The sequence below is a fragment of the Dioscorea cayenensis genome, chromosome 2, assembly GCF_009730915.1.
Source record: "Dioscorea cayenensis subsp. rotundata cultivar TDr96_F1 chromosome 2, TDr96_F1_v2_PseudoChromosome.rev07_lg8_w22 25.fasta, whole genome shotgun sequence".
NCBI lineage: Eukaryota > Viridiplantae > Streptophyta > Magnoliopsida > Dioscoreales > Dioscoreaceae > Dioscorea > Dioscorea cayenensis.
Genome location: NC_052472.1, coordinates 8,653,560 through 8,672,525, shown reverse-complemented (window position 1 = coordinate 8,672,525; position 18,966 = coordinate 8,653,560). Strand labels below are relative to the sequence as shown.

Sequence of the window (18,966 nt, the reverse complement as noted above, 5' to 3'; positions counted from 1 at the left end):
ATATCCACAAATAATGACCCCAATTTTAAATTCACCCTATCCACAAATAACCACCCCAATTTCAAAATCACCATATACACAAATAACCACCCTAATTTCAAATTTGCCCAATCCATAACTGCCCACTGTAATTTTAGATTTTCCCAATCCAATTTCTCTCACTCCACCTCCCATGACAACTTCTTTTCCCTCCATTTCATACCCAAATCTGGTTGCTCGTCCAATACGCAACAACTCAAGTTATTCACCAAATGCAATCAACCTAGCTTCCGTACATTTGCTTCCTCTTTCAACTACCACCCTGCAACTACCGCCACCTCCACCTTCCACTATGACTTCCCTCTCCACCACAATCCAAACCACTTTTAGTCTACTCTATGATGCATTACTAAGGAATCAAATGTGTGAGCTTGTACCACATGATTCCTCTCGCAATATTGTTGCTTGCTGATGGTTGTACAGGATTAAAAAGAGGCCGGATGGCACCGTTAACCACTACAAGGGTCGGCTTGTCACAAAAGGCTTCACTTAATGACCTGTCTCATATTTGCCAACTAAGGAAAGCCATATATGTTCTAAAACAGGCCCTCTCATACCTGGTATAATGAACTCAAGGCCCATCTCCTTTCTATAGGTTTCTTCAAATTTGAATATGATAGCTCCTTAATCATCAAACATGCTTCTGCCATCACTGTCTATCTTTTAGTGTATGTGGACGACATCATTGTTACTAGCAAAGATCACGTGGTGGTTCAACAGGTTATCTCTTCAACAGGTTATCTCTTCACAGGTTATCTCATCACTTGCCAATCGTTTTTCCTTTGAATTTTTTTGGTGTTGAAGTCTTATGTCATTCAGATTGTCTTTTCTTCAAGCTGCAAATATGCAAAATTGTAATCCAACTAAAATAATCATGAGCCCCTCTAAGATTTATCGTGGGCTCTCCACCTGCAAATGCTACCAAGTATAGACAAGATGTTAGTAAACTTCAATATCTTAGTTTCACCAAGCCAGATATATCATATTCGGTAAATAACCTCTCACAATATATGCATGCTCCCTCTGCACTACACTGCCAAGCTATTAAAAGAGTCTTTTGGTATCGTTAAGGCAGCACACACCATGGTCTCTGTTTAAGGAAAAATGACGTCTTGAACTTAGTAATGTTCTCTGATGCAGACTGGGCTACTAATATCAATGATCTCACATGTACTACTAGTTATCTATAATTTCTTGGCCATAATCTAATCAGTTGGTCTTCCAAAAAAGCAAACTACTATTGTACAATCTTCCATGAAGCCGAGTATCACGCAATTGCTAGTGCTTTAGCTAAAACAACTTAGGGTCAAAAATCTTCTCTTTGAGCTTGGCATTTCCCTTCCCAAGTCACTTTGAGTGAGGTAATTGGGATGCATGAAATACAACCCATGCAATCTTCTGGGGTTAGTTTTGTTCTCGTTGATTTCACAACAAATTGTTATTTGCTTAAATAGTTTTCTAGTTTAAGATGATTGTATATTTTTTCGCAATTTATATTTTATAGATCCTTTTATCTTCTTCTTTTTTTTATTTTTGGGCATTTATGATTTAATTTATTGGCTTCTTTGTGTGTGTCAATATTGGAAGCAAAAAAAGAACATAACTTTGACTAGTGAGGTGCTGTGGTTGAGTTTTTGTAACCTAAGCCATGCAATCAATGATGGAGTTCACTCATGACATTGGAGTTAACTGACTAGCACTACGAAGATATCTTGGAGTTAACTGATTTCTTTTTTGCAAGAGGATATGTTTATTTATTTATTTATTTTTTGTTATTTTGCTGTTGTAATTACTTTTGCCTTTTTTTTGTACAAGAGAACATTTGTTATGCACAATCAGTTATGCAATTCTTGTACAAGTGAATTGTTGTAAGTACTTTTGGCTCTTCTTGTACAAGTGAACATTTGTTATGCGCAATCAGTTATGCAAATTTTATACTAGTAAATTTCTACAAGGTTGTACCATTATATATTTTTAATTATGTGAATAAAGAATATATTTCTATTTATAAATTATCACATGTGTTGTGGTGTAGATGAATTAAGCAACTCATTGTGTTCTTTAAATTAAGAAATTGTTCATCTATCGACATTCCATATTTTACTTAAGATGAGTAAAACAAAAACCGATCTTCATCAACCATGGTTAAAACAAATTTTAAATTTTATATGTTTGAAATGAATATGACCATTTCAAAGCTTATTATACATTACATAATATAATCAATCTTAAAATATGTTGTGTTGTATTTTTTTTTTTTAATTTGATGAAAAGACATTAGTCAGAACGAATAGATTATTTTACATAACATAAAAAAATTCTTAATTATATTTTTAACTAAGTTATCTTTAATAATGTTTATATAAGTGCAAATTTTGGGTATTGTAGTAAATAAATTAATTGGGCTAAAATCTACAAATTAGTCCACTAATTGATAAAATTATCATGTTATAAATTTCTTAAACCTAACCCAACAAAATCATGGGGGTAATCTCATCCATACTTGGAAGTGGTGAGTGTAACATCATTTCCACCCATCCAAACACCATGAATTGTTGTAGTTACCACTTCCAAAGTTTTATTTCCACCAACCAAACAAGAAACAACTAAAGTGGTCCAACTAAACAACATGAAGTGGGAACTTCTAACTGCACTTTTCACTTCAATCAAAGTGGCACTTCCGAACTTCATTCATTTCGGTGAATCACTTCCAAACCAAATACACTTTGGGCTTCAAAACCTTTATCAAGTCCATCTACTCCCGTTAGAGTCAAGAGGCAATCGATGCCCCCCTTAAAACCTCACAGTAAGTTTAAAGGAGGTTTCAAAGGTTTTCATCAAACCCATCTACTCTCTTAAGTGACAAGAGAGATGGATAAGGCCCTCTATCATGCATTGGACCTCACAGTTAGGCTTCCGGTAAAGTTGTTGAAATTACCAAAATGCCCCTTGTCTCCACTAAAATCCCATTTAAATCTCTATTTCTCTTTGTTTGCATTTTCATCCTTCTAGTTCTCTTTTTTGCATGTTAGACCCTAAGTTTTTTTCCCTTTTTATAAATTTTCATGATTTATGCAATTAAATTCTCTAAATTTTCACTTTTTACATTTTTAAAACAATTTAGGAAATAATTCTTAAAATTTCCCATATTCCATTATTTTTGCAAATATACCCAAATATACCACATTTTTACATTTTTCACAATTTTTGCAATTCAACCTGTAATTTTTACTTTTTATATTTTCCTATAAATTTTGCAGCTAAGCCCTTGAACTTTCATATTTTTACAATTTCATAAATTCTTGCAAATAATCTCGATCTTTCTACATTTTTAAACAAATTTTGCAGACATATTCTTGATTTTTTTCTCTATTTTATGTTTTTTTCATACATTTTGAAAGCATGTCCTCAAAGTATTTCTCTAGTCATTATGCTTTATCATTCTTAATTATTTTTGGTGTAAAACTGAGAGATCAAAATCACACAAACATGTTATATAGATGGCTTATACACAGTATAAATCAAAAATCAAAATCTACATTCTCATAACTTAAAAGTCAAACAGATGAAATCATGGGGAAGTATCCTTGTCTTTATAATAATAATAATAATAATGCCCATGCAGCCATGCTATACATAATGGAGAAGCATTCTTGTCCTTATATGTGATTCCCATCTATATATCAAATTGCCCGCTGTTATTAATCAATGGTTCAACAGAATCCCTTCTAAGCCTACTATCTGACTTTGATTGTCAAAGAGAAAAAGAGAGTAGTTAAGAAAGTCAAATAAGTTAACGAGTCAACAAGTAAATGGACTCATATAGGCGAAATCTAATAGTCTTCGCTTGTCCCATGCTATGACTCAACACAGCAAGAGGGAGATTTTATTCAAACAATGTCTATTTTCAGCATCAAAAGGATCTAACATACTTAACATTCTGTTCATGAAAAATATATTGGCAATGCATTTCATTCTAAATTCCAAATATTCATGCCATTTATCTTACATTCATGTACCAAACTTTGTAAATTTCTTTCCTAATCTCTCATCTTTTTCGTATTCTACCTCAAACAATTCTCACACCAATAAACACAACACATGTACACAAAAATAACCAAACTGAATTTTTATAGAGTTCACTTTTTCTGGAAGGTCAATAAGCAGATGAAAGCGATGCAGCGGAAAATCGCTCCGTAGGCCATGAGAATTCCAATACAAAGACCGACATGGTTGATGTTATAAGTGAGTGTCTTTAACAAACCACACCTGGTTATCAGCCAGACACCATTGTACCTACAGGGGAAAAAGAGCTAGTAATACACTTTGTAAATCAAAAATAATCTTTTACATGTGTTTTCATGTGCACTATGCTTAATGCTATTTTCTGAAATTCAACATATACATATTAATTTATGAGCTCTATAGTAGTTAATGATTGACAGGTTATATCATCCAAATATTAGGTATGCAACATTTAATGTTTCAAATTGTAAATCACAACCGACTTGAACTTGGCTTGATTATATGTTTATATATTTCCAAGGGCATATGAGCAAATAGGTAACTATGAAATAGTCCAGAGTTGTTTTTATAAGAGTGAGATGTAAGGCTCTATATAAGTCCAAAAAAGTTTATCAATGAGATGTAACCAAAATTAAAAACAGTATGGTATCAGAGCTTAGTTTGATTTAGCAAAACCCTAACGAAAGTTCCGCCACCGCTAGAATACCGCCGCCCATCTCTTCTCTACTCGGCCACCACCTTTCTCCCTTTCCGTCAATTAAAGTTTGCCCAGGTAAGGGGGTCGATACCCTACTAATCCCAAAGAAGGGGTTGAGATGGGTTTGATTTAGATCCTGATATCTTGAAGGACCAAGATTGTGTCAAGAAACAAAAAAAAAGGTTGAATGAAAGGGATCTTGATCTTGTGGGTGAAGAAGATTTAAGATCGGGTCAAGTTAAGAAGAGGAAGGAAGTCACGTGAGATCTTTGTGATCTAGACTTTGATAATTGAGATTGATAAATGGAGGATATTATGAAAAAACTGAATGAAACGGAGCTCAAAACCTTGCTTTTGGTGTTGGGTCAGCAAGGTGAGGGGTCGACACCGGTATATCAACAGCTTATGAGGCTAGATTTCCCTCCTGTAGATCTGAAGCTTGATGGACCAGCCACATATCTGAGTTGGTCGCGTCGGATTGAGACTGCTTTACTGGGGAAGAGGCTAAATGGATACCTGACAGGAGTCAAGGCTGAGCCAACGAGTAGAAGTAGTGAGGAGGATGAGTGCAGGACCACACACGCCTTGCTTTACACCTAGCTATTGAACTCAATGGTTCTAAAGGTTGCTTCATCAGTGGATGGTATTCGAAAGGTAGAGGATATTTGGGTGAAGCTGAAGAGGACCTATACTGGGGCTGAGAACCATATGAGGGTGTTTAAGAACCAGTGCCACATAGAGGCGGTGATGCAGGGTAATAGATCTATTTAGGAGTACTCCATGGAGCTGGAACAGTTGTGGCAAGATCTTGATCATTTTTCACCTACATCAAGTTGCAGTGATCCAGGGTGCAATAGCAGGGAGTTCAATGCACAGATGAGGACTATACAGTTCTTGGCTCATCTACACCTGGCCTTTGATCAAAGGAGATCAGTTCTTCTAGCCCAATCAAAGATCCCTTCATTAGATGAGGTTGTCTCTGCTATGATATAGGAAGAGAGTCGCATGAGGCTACACTCTGAGTCGAGTGGACTTCCAGGTGTTTGACATGTCACAAGGGGAGACCTGCGAGTGCTACAACTGTGGAGAAGTGGGCCACCTGAGTAAAGCTTGTCCAAAGCCACCTAAGGAGGGAGAGACAGGTGGGTGAGGACAATCTCGATGTCGTTGTCGTAGTCGTGGACGTGGGGGCCATAGAGGAGGCAGAGGTGGAGGTTACCGAGCACATTTGATGGTAGATCCACAAGTAGAGGAGAAGTCAGTCGTTACTGAGGAGCATAAGCTCTTCGAGATGCTAAAGAAGAAGTAGATAATGGCAGGACATGGGGAAAAGAAGAGCATAATAGATGAGATATCTACTTCTGACTCCAGGGGTAATCTTTCTACTTTTACTCATTCTGCCACAGGTAGTGCACATGTTTTTGTCTTTATACCTCCCACTAGATCACTAGAATGGATCATAGATTCTTGTGCATCTCGATATGTGACAAAGGCGTCTAGTGAGTTCACTTTTTTCACTCACTTGATCCCTACAGAAAGCATTCAAACAGCGAATAGCACAGCCTAGCCTATGGTTGGTAAGGGTACAATTAAATATACCAATTTAGTGACCTTGTCCAATGTATTGCATGCTTCCTCATTTCCAGTAAATCTATTGTCTATCAGTGCTATTATCCTCCAACTAAATTGTGTTGTTTCTTTTGATATTCCCAAGGTGAACTTCACAGAGAAAGGGACAGGTCGGAGACTTGGGACTGGCACGTGGCATTAAGGATTATGGTACATACACAGAGATGGGATGGATTCAGCATTGACATCTTTGGTAAAGGGAGCAAAAGTAGGAGTGTCTGGGATGACTGTAGAGGAGATGTTTCTACGGCATCATCAGCGTATAGAACACATTTCATTGTCTGTTTTGAGTCGGTTGCGCCCTTCATTGTATGAAAGCGCAAATAAGAAAAAGTTAGTTTGTGATGCTTGTGAGTTAGGAAAAAATACCATAAGCTCTTATCATAGCTCTGGGAATAAGAGTTCTGGGGTTTTTTATCTTATTCACTCTGATGTGTGGGGGCCTTGTCCAACAATTACAATCATTAGTTATAGATATTTTGTGATTTTTATTGATTGTTTTCCTCGTGTTACTTGGTTGTATTTGATGAAAAATAAGAATGATGTACTTGCTTGTTTCAAAGACTTTCACAAGGTAATACAAATTCAATATGGTGTCGTTGTTAAAGTATTGAGATCCAATAATGGGACAGAGTACACCAATAAGGCATTTGGGGAGTACTTGTCTACATAGGAGATACATCATCAGACTACTTGCCCATATACACCGGCACAAAATGGGGTAACAAAATGGAAGAACAGACACCTTTTAGAGGTAACCCGGTGTATGATGATATCGATGAATGTCTAAAATTATCAATGGGGGTAAGCGTTCTTGATAGATGCTCAGCTGATCAACAGGATGCCCTCGAGAATATTGGATTGGAAGTCTCCCTGTGAGATGTTGAAGGGTGATAATGGAGGAGTTCTTCCCTTAAAAGTGTTTGGATGTGTGTGTTTTGTGAGTGACAACATACCAACAGTGGGGAAGCAAGATCCTAGAGCAATTAAATGTGTTTTCGTAGGCTACTCTGCAACTCAGAAAAGGTATGTGTGTTGGAGCCCAAGAGAAAGGTGATTGTTTGTAAGTATAGATGTGACTTTTCGCGAGTCTAAGCCATACTATCTCTTGAGAGTAACCTTACCCTTTGGTGACTCGCCAGATAGTTGAGAAATAGAGCGAGAGGGGGAGAAAAGTGAGGGAGAAAGGCTAATTCAGTTAGAGATGGGATCGGGTCTTGTTTTGAGGAAAGAATCGGCTGAGGATAAGCTAGAAGAAGAGTCTGAAATAGAGTTGACAAGAGAAGAAGAAGGAGAAAATCAGGCTCATGGGGAGCTGAGAGTGTACCAGAGGAGGAGAAAGGTGAATATACATATGCCTACAGTAACACTTGTGCCAAGTTCCTTGTCTCGACCTTCTCCTACTCCTAAGACACCTACATCATCCACCACAAACCTAGGTGATATGATTCCTCTTTCTTTTTCCTCCATGACATTAAGGAGGACTTCTCACAGCAATGCGGGAATCCTCTTGATTATTTTGGGTTTCCACATAATATTGACCAATCTGTTCAATACTCTAATCTATCATCCACATATGGAGCATTCATTGCATCTTTGGACATTGTCTCTATACCCAAGTGTTGGCAGGTAACAAAGGAGGAGGAGGACCTAAAGTAGAAGGCAACCATGCAGGAAAAACTAAGGGCTCTTGACAAAAATTGCACATGGGAGTTAGTGTCACTACCATCCGGGTAAAGGACAGTTGGATACAAGTGAGTCTTCATTGTGAAGCAGAATCCAGACGGCAGGTTGAGCGCTACAAGGCACGTTTGATGGCAAAAAGGTATAATCAGACCTATTGCATTAACTATGATGAAACCTTTGCACCTGTAGCGAAGATGAGCATCGTCCGGATGTTGGTTTCGCTAGCAGTGAATGGTGGGTAGAAGCTACACCAGTTAGATATGAAGAAATGCATTTCTTCATGGGGATTTAGTGGAGGAGGTGTACATGGATATACTACTAGGATTTGGCACAGACCAGACAGTGGGCAAGGTCTCCAAGTTGAAGAAATCTCGTTTATGGGCTAAAGTACTCCCCTTGCGCTTGGTTTAATAGGTTCAAGAGAGCTATGATAGGTATGAGATACCAGCATATCAACGCTGACTACACTGTGTTCTTTTGACGAAATCAAGATTGTATTACTATACTTGTAGTATATATAGATGACATGATCATCACAGGGGATGATGAGAAAGAGATTGCCCAACTTAAGGTGAGACTATGCAAAGAATTTGAGGTGAAGGATCTTGGTTTGCTTCGATATTTCCTTCGGATTGAGATAGCTCGAGGAGCGGAGAGAATTGTTCTCTCTCAAAGGAAGTATGCAATTGATCTTCTCACGAAGACAGGTATGTTGGGGTGTAAACCTACGGTTACACCGATCAACCAAGGGTTCAAGCTGAGCGCAGAGGCCGGAGAACCAGTTAATCGCAAGAGATACCAGAGATTGGTAGGAAAGTTGATCTATCTGAGTCACACACGTCCTGATATCTCTTTTGCAGTGAGCGTGGTGAGTTGCTAAATGCATGACTCCAGGAAGGGTCATATAGAGGCAGTGTACCAGATCTTGAGGTATTTGAAAAAGTGCCCTTGGAAGGGGCTAATATTCAGGAATAATGGTCATGTGAGCATTGAGAGCTACTGTGATTCTGATTGGGCTAGATGTTCCGATGATAAGAGATCCACCTCGAGTTATTGCATCTTTGTAAGAGGTAACTTGGTCTCTTGGAAGAGTAAAAAGCAGTCTTTGGTGGCAAGATCGACAGAGGAAGTAGAGTACAGAGCTATGGCTTTGGGAGTTGCATAGTTATTATAGCTAAAAGGTATGTTGGTGGAGTTAAAGTTGGATCAAGGAGTCAAAATGAAGTTGTGTGACAACAAGTTAGCCATAAGCATTACCAACAACCCAGTGCAACATGACAGGACCAAGCATATCGAGATCGATAGGTTTTTCATCAAAGAGAAGTTGAATAATGGACTACTAGAGCTAGGCCATGTTTCAACCAAAGACCAGGCAGCAGATTGTCTAACGAAAGGGCTCAATTCGTTAGACTTAGCTAGAGGATGTGACAAAATGGGCTTAGTGGATGTTTATATATTGTATGTTTATATATTTTCAGGTTTTTCAAGAGCCTATGGGCAAATAGGTAACTATGAAATAGTCCAGGGTTGTTTTTATAAGAATGAGGTGTAAGGCTCTATATAACCCCAAAAAAATTTATCAATGAGATGTAAATAAAATTAAAAACAATAGAAAGCATAGCTGACCTTTTGGCGTTGACAATCACAAATGCTTCTAGTGCCCACTTTGGGTAGCATATGTTTGCGAGTAATTTTGGGCTGTTTTTCTTCGTCGCTACAAGCGTTAAAACAACTGGAAAAAGAGCAGACCACTGCAATATCATTTAATAATTTTATTAGATAGTAGAAGCGCAAATTTACAAATAGCAGGAGTATCAGCAATACAAACCAATTGTGCTGATCCTGGTTGGAAGCAGATGGCGAAAGTGTAGCCTATGCCAGTCACACAATAGACTAATGCTAGCAAAATAACATAGTTATCTGCAATAGATGACCTTGGATTGTTGAAGAAATAGAACATCGAGAGATAAACTATAGGTTTGATGATAGTGTTGAAGTGGTCTATTGTATCTTTGGCTAGAAAATAAGCTAGTGAACTCATGCCGGAGGCTCTTTCTCTCCAGTAATGCAACTTGTCTAGTGAAAACGACCTCAAAGCGCTAATCTTGCATAAGAGAGCTGCAATTCAATGTATAGAAATTAGTTTATATGACATGCCCTGAAGAATTAGCAAGTCACTATTTTTGACACCAGTTAATTTCAAAATAGAACTGCAAGAATACTGGAGAAAATCATTCAGATTGGTGTATCAAAGAAGAAGAAAAGGAAAAAAGAGATTCTCAAATTCTAATAGAATAAAGCTACCAACAACCGAAAAAGGCCATCCATAACAAACACCGCTTCTTTATGGAGGTACTTATAATGCATTTGAAATAGTTAATCAAATTGTAGTCATGATCTGAATAAGAAAATTATAAGATTTTAAAATAACTTTAACTTACAAACTGCAATGATTGTGTATATGTAACTATCCACCCCGAATTTTTCATCATTGACTTTAGCAAGCATTCCCAAGCACGCTCCAGCAAGGCATAGAATCAAATAATCAACTCCTAGCGATCTAGCTTCACGTAGACGTTGTTTACCAAGCCTGCACAAGCGAAGGGAACATATATATACATCAAAATATATAAATAAAATCACAGTATGTAAGAAAGAGGGATATCTCAAATGATTATCCAAGAGCAAAGGAGATTTTACCTCCCTATATAATACTTGTATTGTTTCAACATGCCAGGAGTTTGGCGGTTTGACAAATTTTTAGTTCGAGAAAAGTTGTAATGCAAAATGTCCTTTCTTTTCCCTATGGCACCCTTAACATTCTGCCACATTTCACCAGCAATTGACTGTTCTTCAGATCCAACTCCAGAATTACTTCCTTCTTCGCCCTTTGCTGGTATGCCAAGCATAGCAACATGTTGCTGCATATCCTGGGGCACCTTGTAACCATTATGTAGCATCCATCTAACTGGAAGCTGCTTATAATTCACACCTGTACTGGTGCTTGGTTTTACTATGCCTTCTAAAATATCAATGTAATAGTCTGGAGGATTCACACGCTCAGGGACATCAATCCCAAGGCCCCCAAAGTATTCTTCAACCATTTTCACTGATCCATGATATGCAATTAGACCTCCTTTGGCTAAAAGAATTAAATCATCAAACATCTTGAATAATGAATAACTGAAACACAAATGAAATAGCATCAGTCAATATTGAGCGGTATTCTAGATCTGCATTGTTAGTAAGTAATATTCTGAAGATCAGCATAATTAAACCTTGATCATGATGTCTAACAGAAATTAAGTAGGAAAACCAGAAATTTTCTAAAGTGCTATCATGAGTGTCAAAATAACCTTGGTTGGTGAACAACCAAACAAATGGTTACTCCTTCAAGGGCTTCATGGCGAAGTGCTCTTAGGAGAAGCTGAGATGAGGAGCTATCCAAGCCAGATGTCGGTTCATCTAGAATTAGCAGTGATGGTTCCATAACCATTTCCAATCCAACATTTACTCGTTTCCTTTGTCCCCCAGAGATTCCACGTTTCTCAATTGTCCCCACCAAGGAATCTCGTATAGCTTGTAAACCTAAGGATTCAATAACTCTTTCAACAACAAGAACTTTGTCAGCCTTCGACATGCCTGCAGCAAGCCTATAATGTGCAAGAGAAAAGAATTAGCAGAATCTAATGAGAATGTGCATAAAGAACACAACCAAAGACAAACTTAGAAAATTTTAAATTTTTAGATACTTTTGATTTAAGAAGGAAGAACACTGAATGCATCTTGAACATGATTATGACTGCGATGACGATAACTAATATTTTATTGCATGCAGCATAGCAAGTAAGAACTACAAAAATAACACTTGGCATGTTGGGGGGCAAATGATAGGATAGCCACTAGTAAGGTGTCGAGAATAAGCCGAAAATTTTACTGATTCTGGCAGTTAGACAAGTAGAGAATTGGTGTGCAATACGAACACATATGTTGACTAGAAGAACAGGAGACTTGTTTACAAATCATGATGCTAAATTAGATTAAGAATATATTAAAAGAGACAAATAAGATGGCAGAAGTACAAAATGGGAGATGCATAAATAGCTTATGGCATGAATCACTAATGAATAACATCATCTTATAAATCTGTTTGATCAAGTTGTCGAGTTCACTATATTTTTTTGAATAAAATAAATAGTGAGTTTTGAAGTTTCGTCCCGCTTTAAGCCTAGAAGCTAGAAAGACATTTTCTTATGAGTTTTTTTAAAGTAAAAATGCCTCCGTACAGAAATCAATATAATTTAAAAAACAGCAACAAAAAAAATTCTCGTAGATATATTTAAGATAATAAGATTTAGAAGATAACTTAGAGTTTCTGCTTAACATTATGATGAGTTTTTGATATCTCTGAACCTGAGTACCCGATTCAAGAAAAAGGAGAGATTCAACTCTAACTCTAATAGTATATGTTGAACATGAGAGGATTGCAAAGTGGCAACAGGCTCAATAGGAAGAGAAATAGAAGATGTAAAATAATTGAGAGAAAAGAAGTGTACTCAATAATGAAGGCACAAAACACTCTGTAGATATGCTTCAGAGGGATGATCCATTCAGTGCAATTAATGAACCTGATGTAGGCATACAGGACAAGGTGGACAGAGACATGTTCTTTCCCCTTAACTCATCTCAGCAACAAACTCCACTATCACTAGTAAATAGGAATACTTGGTAACCATCAAAGCCACTAATTCTAGACTTGGTCACGTAAGGCCCATCATGTGTTGGTGTTGTGATTTTAACAGTATATTGTTTAATGACAAAGGATGGAAACTAGAATATGTCTGTACCTGCAATTTGCGCTGAACCAGAGATTTTCCTCCACTGTCAAGTTTCCATGCACAATATCATCTTGCGGCACAAAACCAATAATTCTTTTGTAAGCTCGAAGAGGTTCAGCCTTTCCATTTATAAGAACCAAACCGGTAACATCACATCCAGTAGCTTTTCCAGCCAAAGCATTAAGAAATGTGGTCTTCCCGGCCCCAGAAGGGCCCATGACAGCAGTTACATGGCCAGGCTTAAGCTTCCCGGTTACACTTCTCAGAAGTTGCTTCTTAGTTCCTTTCAGCATAAGAGTCAAGTCTTTAAAGGCCACCTCGATGACAGGTCTAGTTTTGATATCTGGTTGAGTGGCCATTGTGATTATCCCAGAAAATGTCAAGTTCTTGTTTTGCTGCTCTAGAGCTTTTTCTTGCTCAATTTTTCCATACGCATACTTGAAGATCTGGCTACGTGTATGCATTTCTTTACCTTCAGGTTCGTACTTTTTGGAGATTTCATCTTCAAATTCCACACCGAAGTCTTCATCGCTAGCAGGATCCTCAACAAGCTCAGGCATTGGTTTACTGAAACTATTACCTAACTCCCCATTTCTTGACTGTAGATGTTTTGGTTGAACAAGAACCTTTTGCATCTCTGTATCCTTGTTGGACTTTTTGCGAGAAAATGTACGAGATAATTGTTCCTGAAATCCAGCAGCATGCTTTTTTGCAATATCTTTTGCTGCCTTCCACTTTTGATGAGCTTGTGCAGACTCTCTTGCACTCCTTGCTGCTGCTTCCCTTGATTTGGCTTCTCTTCTTTGGCGTAGGTTGAGAAGATGACCAGAGAAGTTATATATGACTAGCAGCAACAAACTCAAGGCAACCTACATAAAACAAGAGGAAATGTCAAGAAAATCTGTATGCCATTATAAATCATTTGCAGTTTTTCCCAAAAAATGGATGCTTACAAGTAAATAGTATTCTCCAATTGTGTTTGTATAATACATGTAGAGATTTCACATGAGGGTCACACATTCTTACATAGCCTTAAAGCACATGAATTATGATTATTTCATTAATTAAATGGTGAAGGGAGACATGACCCATGATCCAAAGTAGCACATCACATCTTTAACTGGAAGGTATACATACTTTTAATTGCCTCGTTGAGGTTTACAACCACAGAGGGCTATAAATGTAAGAAAATGGATCTCTTATCTGTTCCATACCTTGTTTTGATATGAATTACATTACGTTTTTGAGTCATTGACTCTTCCAAGTCTTTTTAGGAGAAAGCCATTTCTGACAGGTTCACTGTTGAGGTATAAGAAGTTACTTTATATAACCGAATTGCTATTCTGATCGGATATAGACCATAGTCTAATTATTACTAATCAAAATACACTAAAAATGTGCATTAACTTAGCTTTTGATACTAATTACTTATTTTTTAATAAAAAAAGAAAGGCCACTTACAATCAATAAAGCACCAAATATTGAAATGTTTTGATTAGCAGAATTTGGTGCACAAGCACTCTTCCGAAAGCACCCTGAAAATTCATAAAAAACTTTATCTTTCAGTGTCTGAAGTGATATTCAATTTGTAACAGAAATGAATTAGTTGTTCTCGATCATGCATCAAAGTTTGAAAAATCAATGAATGTAGTAAGCAAACAGAATCTGCACAACCATCTGCTAACTTCTGGTTGACTTGTTAAAACTTCAGCTATCTTTGTGGAAAATAGTTAGTCCTTCCACAATTCAACCTATCCAAGTACCCAAGATTTCACCTTACCGAATTACTTAAAAAAATTTATTCAGAGAATGGCACAGGCGCCTCAATCATGCCCTTGATGATTCAAGCCATGGATTTTAAGTCTTTGATATTAACATGCTAGGATTGGACTACAAAAAGATCCAGTAAGCAGACACTATGAAGAAGATGCAGATAAAAATCAAGTTGCATGTAATTTCTGGTGTGATGGCTCTTATATGGGCAATGGCGGATGGGCAGTATAAAGCTGCTAGCTCTCAGAAGTAAAGCTGGTCAAAAAGTGAGAGAAAGTTAAATTAACTTGTTATCTTGCTGAATAGTTTGTTACTGCCACACAATTGCCACAGACTTGCTACTTCAAATTTAACAGGCTGTTCATATGCAAGAGTTTGCTAGGTCAATGTGACAAAGCATTATGCATTGACCACGACAAACATTAACAGGAATAGTGGCCATAGACTACCCCAGACAGTATGTAACTGATCTAGGCCTGCCACAGGCTTGATCAGGGTGTAGCCTGAGTTGAATTGCTAAACTCCATTGAGTAGTGAATTACTTGAAAGAACTTCTGAAGGTTGAACATTTCTCATTAGAATCTGCCTTTTGGGTTTCTCTTATCAAAATGTTCACTAGACAAGCACCAAGAGCACACAGAAGTCTGGCCAACATCCATTTCAATCTCAATTTCAGCTATACAACCACTGCAAAGAGCACATCGACAAATCTGTTGAACATTCATTTTGCTCTAACGAACTCATAAATGTCCATTCAATATCTATATCTATGTCATCTAGAGTATGTTATCAATGAAATACATCTATAAGTTTTATTATATCAAACAAGGACTAAGTTCCATATAGAAACAGAATTAGTTAAACATCAACTTGATTTGAGTTAAATTTGTTAAGACACTTACGGTATTCAGAAGTGGAACCCAGCCGGCAATAGTGTCTGTAAAGTGCAACGCAGAAGACGGTGAGAGAGCAGTAAGTTAATGGCTACAAGATAAGAAAGGATTAATGTCTGTTTTCATATATGAAATAAACAAGTTTAAGCCAAGAGAGAAGATGCAAATCAGTATAAGAAACAATACCCACTACTGCAAGGAATTTTTTGAATAGTGCTCGGGCAATAGAATCCTGCAGGGCAGAAAATTTGACTACTGGTTTGAACATCAGTCCACCTATCAGCACCACCACAGGTATGGTTTGGATTCCCTGGAGGTAGCTGATAATCGTACCTGCATATAATCTCAAAATACTTCATCCCTGTTGCATGTATGAAAATAGTCTCATATGAATGATGAATTTGGAATGAACGAAGCTACTTACGGTTCACAGACACCACTTATTTTATTTAACTCCGCAGTTGGGCAGTATGAACCTAAGGGGCAAGCTTCAATCAAGAAGAAAACAAGAAATTTAAAAGAGTTAAGAGCTTCGCTTGATGGAAGTTAAACATGCTGTGTAACTTCATAATAAATGCAAAAGAGACAAGATGTGCCAGATGATATCCTTTGGATGACAGGGTAAAATATACAGCAATTTCAAATGCAGGATCCAGTTCTATAAAAGAAAACAAATTCATGGAGACAACTCCCAGGTATTCACATAAAATAGATAGAACCACCAGAGAAACCAAGATTCTTACGTATCATGCAAGTCAGGCCACGAGGACAGAAGAAGCCTTCACAACAAGGGCGACAATCAAGGTCTCTTTCAGGTATATCCTTGGAATCTTGAGCGGTATGTGGGCTAAGACCGCAAGCCCACCCGGGTTCGCATCCAGGAACCCAGGACGTCAAGTTGCAGTTCTTATTCGGTTTTAGAAAATTGCTTCCTCCACCATTAGAAATACTGTCAAAGTAGAACTTCAGCTCCATTGCTGAGCATATACGGTTTGTGAGATCTGTTACATTCAGCTCAGAGAATGAATGACCAATGACAAAGCATACACACTAGAACAAAATCATTGAACATGAATCTACTTTCAAAACAAAAATGTATTTCTCTACTCTAAAATACTTTTAAGCAAAACATAATTCATAAGATCATCAAGACATTAGAATGTGATAAATTGCCTTGTTTGCCATAATTCATCCATTGCAGCATTTTCATGACAAACAATCTCTACAAACTAATCAGTAAGAAGTTATGAACATAAATAAAATATCTGCTCTCATTCTGAACATATTCTACGTAATAATAATAATAATTGACAACTGTGATCCAAACCAAGTCAATGGCAAAATATTCAAGGAAAAGTTTCCATCAACAGGAGTTCAGCATGAACTTTCAAAAAAAGAAAAGTAAAATTTCACAAATAAAATGCAGCCATAAGAAATCAATTCGATCAATTCAACCAACCAGATCCACCACAATCACACACACGCATAAAAAACAAAACTTTAGAGCTTCGCACCATTAGTTTCAGCAATGCAATTAGCCAAGAACCCCAAATCCGAAGAGAAATTAAAGGCGTCATTCCAATCAGCTTTCCTGAAACAAAACCACACAAGCATTAAAACAAACACCTCAAAGGCTTCCAAAACATCAACCCAATGACCAAAAGAACCACTCACGCATCCTGGACACAGAAGCTAAGCTGCTTCCCAGCATCCTCGACAAAACGATCAGTGACATTAGCAAGCCGATCATAGACCAACCTCGCCACCAGCCCAGCCGGCCCAGAAGCATCCTGACAATGCCCCACAGGGAGACAGCTCAATGAGGCGCCAGCAGCAAGGAGGAAGGCGATGGCGAGGTAGTCTCTCGGCATGCGGAGATCGGAGAGGAAGGGATTCCAGATCGCCGGAAGGAGAGGTGAATTGAGAGCTGAGAGAGAGAGAGAGAGAGAGAGAGGGAAGAAGTAGAAAAAGAAGAAGAAAAATGGGTTTGAAGAGTTTGGACGGAGAGTGTTAGCGTCAACGGTAAGTAACGGTTCAGTGAATACGAGCCATTTTTTTTATTTGGACACTTTTGTTCCTCTTCATTTTTTTTTAAATATTATTATTATTTGTTTTTTTTTATATTTTTATATTTATGTTTTTGGTGTTGATATGCTTCCTGGCACCCAATGCAATAGCTGTTAATGATTAAGTACAAAGCTGTTATAATTGTAGTGTTACCATTATTTATTTATTTTTTAATAAAATGGACCAACTACTTCAACTATTGTTATAAAAAACAATCCTCACTTAAAAAAGAGAAAGAGCATATTTGTCTTTTTAGCCGTATTATATATTTTTAATTTTTGAATAAATGAGGTTTACCCACTTTGTAAAAAAACCTTACTATTCTTCACAACTGAAGCAGTTTATGTTTTTTTTAAATAAATAAATAAAATATGGTATTAAACTCCTCTCTCTCTCTCTCTCTCTCTCTATATATATATATATATATATGTATGCATATATACTTCTTTAAAAAAATTAGTTTAATTATGATTTAAAATCATTTTTTTATTTATTTATTTTTAACCTTAAGTTTATGATCAAAATAAAATCTTTTAATAAATAGAGGTGGGCCAAGAGGTAAAGGTTTTGGATCACTTAAATAAGTGATTTTGAATTTGTATACAAAAACATCATATATAAGAGAGATCTGTTTTTTTTTAATAAGACTTTCGATATCTCACATCATAAAAATAATAATAATAATAATAATAATAATAATAATAATAATAATAATTTGAAGAATCTGCTAGGTGCATTTTTTTTAATGAAAATTATATGTATTTAATATCTATTAGTCAATTTAATTTTTAAAGATAGATTTCTTAATTTTTTACTCTAAATATAAAATGTCATCCCTATCTGAAATAATGAGACCATAAATAATTAGAAAAATATATTAAAAAAATAAACTTAAACAATTAATTATACGGCTTGTGCAAAACAAAGAAAGAACTACGAAATGGAGAAATGGTTTTTTTTTTTTGTTTTTGAATATATATATATATATGGGTTGAGATTAAAGACGAAACTTGCTTATCATCTTATTTATTTATTTATTTATTTGAATAAGAACCATTATTATTACATAAACGATTAAATTAATATTGCCTTCGATTGATATTAATTACAAGTTTTTATAAGTGATCAAAGTTATGATCAACCTCTAATTGCCGGCCAAAACTATATATATCTTATTATAATTATATATATATATATATATATTCAAATTGGGGTAGTTGAACAAAGATATAACAAGAGACTAATTCAATTGCAAGCTTTACTATCATTGCAAACATGTACTTTTGTTCCTTTTTCAGTTTTCTTTTGTATTTATAAG

General features: G+C 36.5%; 1 protein-coding gene across 4 annotated transcripts; it reads right to left on the bottom strand.

Annotated features, from left to right (window-relative positions):
- Positions 1 to 3,986: 3,986 nt before the first annotated feature.
- Positions 3,987 to 17,591, bottom strand: LOC120277365 (ABC transporter G family member 28-like). Of its 4 annotated transcripts, XM_039284182.1 has the most exons (14): positions 17,256 to 17,591; positions 17,096 to 17,172; positions 16,325 to 16,582; positions 16,006 to 16,069; positions 15,768 to 15,914; positions 15,591 to 15,625; positions 14,377 to 14,450; positions 12,925 to 13,784; positions 11,434 to 11,730; positions 10,778 to 11,260; positions 10,519 to 10,667; positions 9,906 to 10,195; positions 9,704 to 9,828; positions 3,987 to 4,335 (listed from the first exon to the last, which is right to left on the bottom strand). In XM_039284182.1, the coding sequence occupies exons 1-14, from the start codon at positions 17,450 to 17,452 to the stop codon at positions 4,179 to 4,181; spliced, it is 3,213 nt and encodes a 1,070-aa protein (XP_039140116.1). In that variant the 5' UTR covers positions 17,453 to 17,591; the 3' UTR covers positions 3,987 to 4,178. The 4 variants fall into 4 exon arrangements, with proteins under 4 accessions (XP_039140116.1, XP_039140123.1, XP_039140139.1 ...); XM_039284189.1 differs by lacking the exon at positions 14,377 to 14,450 and having other exon boundaries at positions 15,772 to 15,914; XM_039284197.1 differs by lacking the exon at positions 3,987 to 4,335 and having other exon boundaries at positions 9,718 to 9,809.
- Between the last annotated feature and the right edge of the window lie 1,375 nt (positions 17,592 to 18,966).

What these genes read in the sequence shown, in the direction of transcription:
- LOC120277365 (XM_039284182.1), bottom strand. Translation starts at nt 17,452, where the DNA reads ATGCCGAGAGACTACCTCGCCATCGCCTTCCTCCTTGCTGCTGGCGCC. An exon ending in ATAAGTGGTGTCTGTGAACC is followed by an intron (nt 15,915 to 16,005) that starts GTAAGTAGCTTC and finishes GATTATATGCAG; the next exon opens with GTACGATTATCAGCTACCTC. An exon ending in TATTTGGTGCTTTATTGATT is followed by an intron (nt 13,785 to 14,376) that starts GTAAGTGGCCTT and finishes TGTTTTATGTAG; the next exon opens with GTTGCCTTGAGTTTGTTGCT.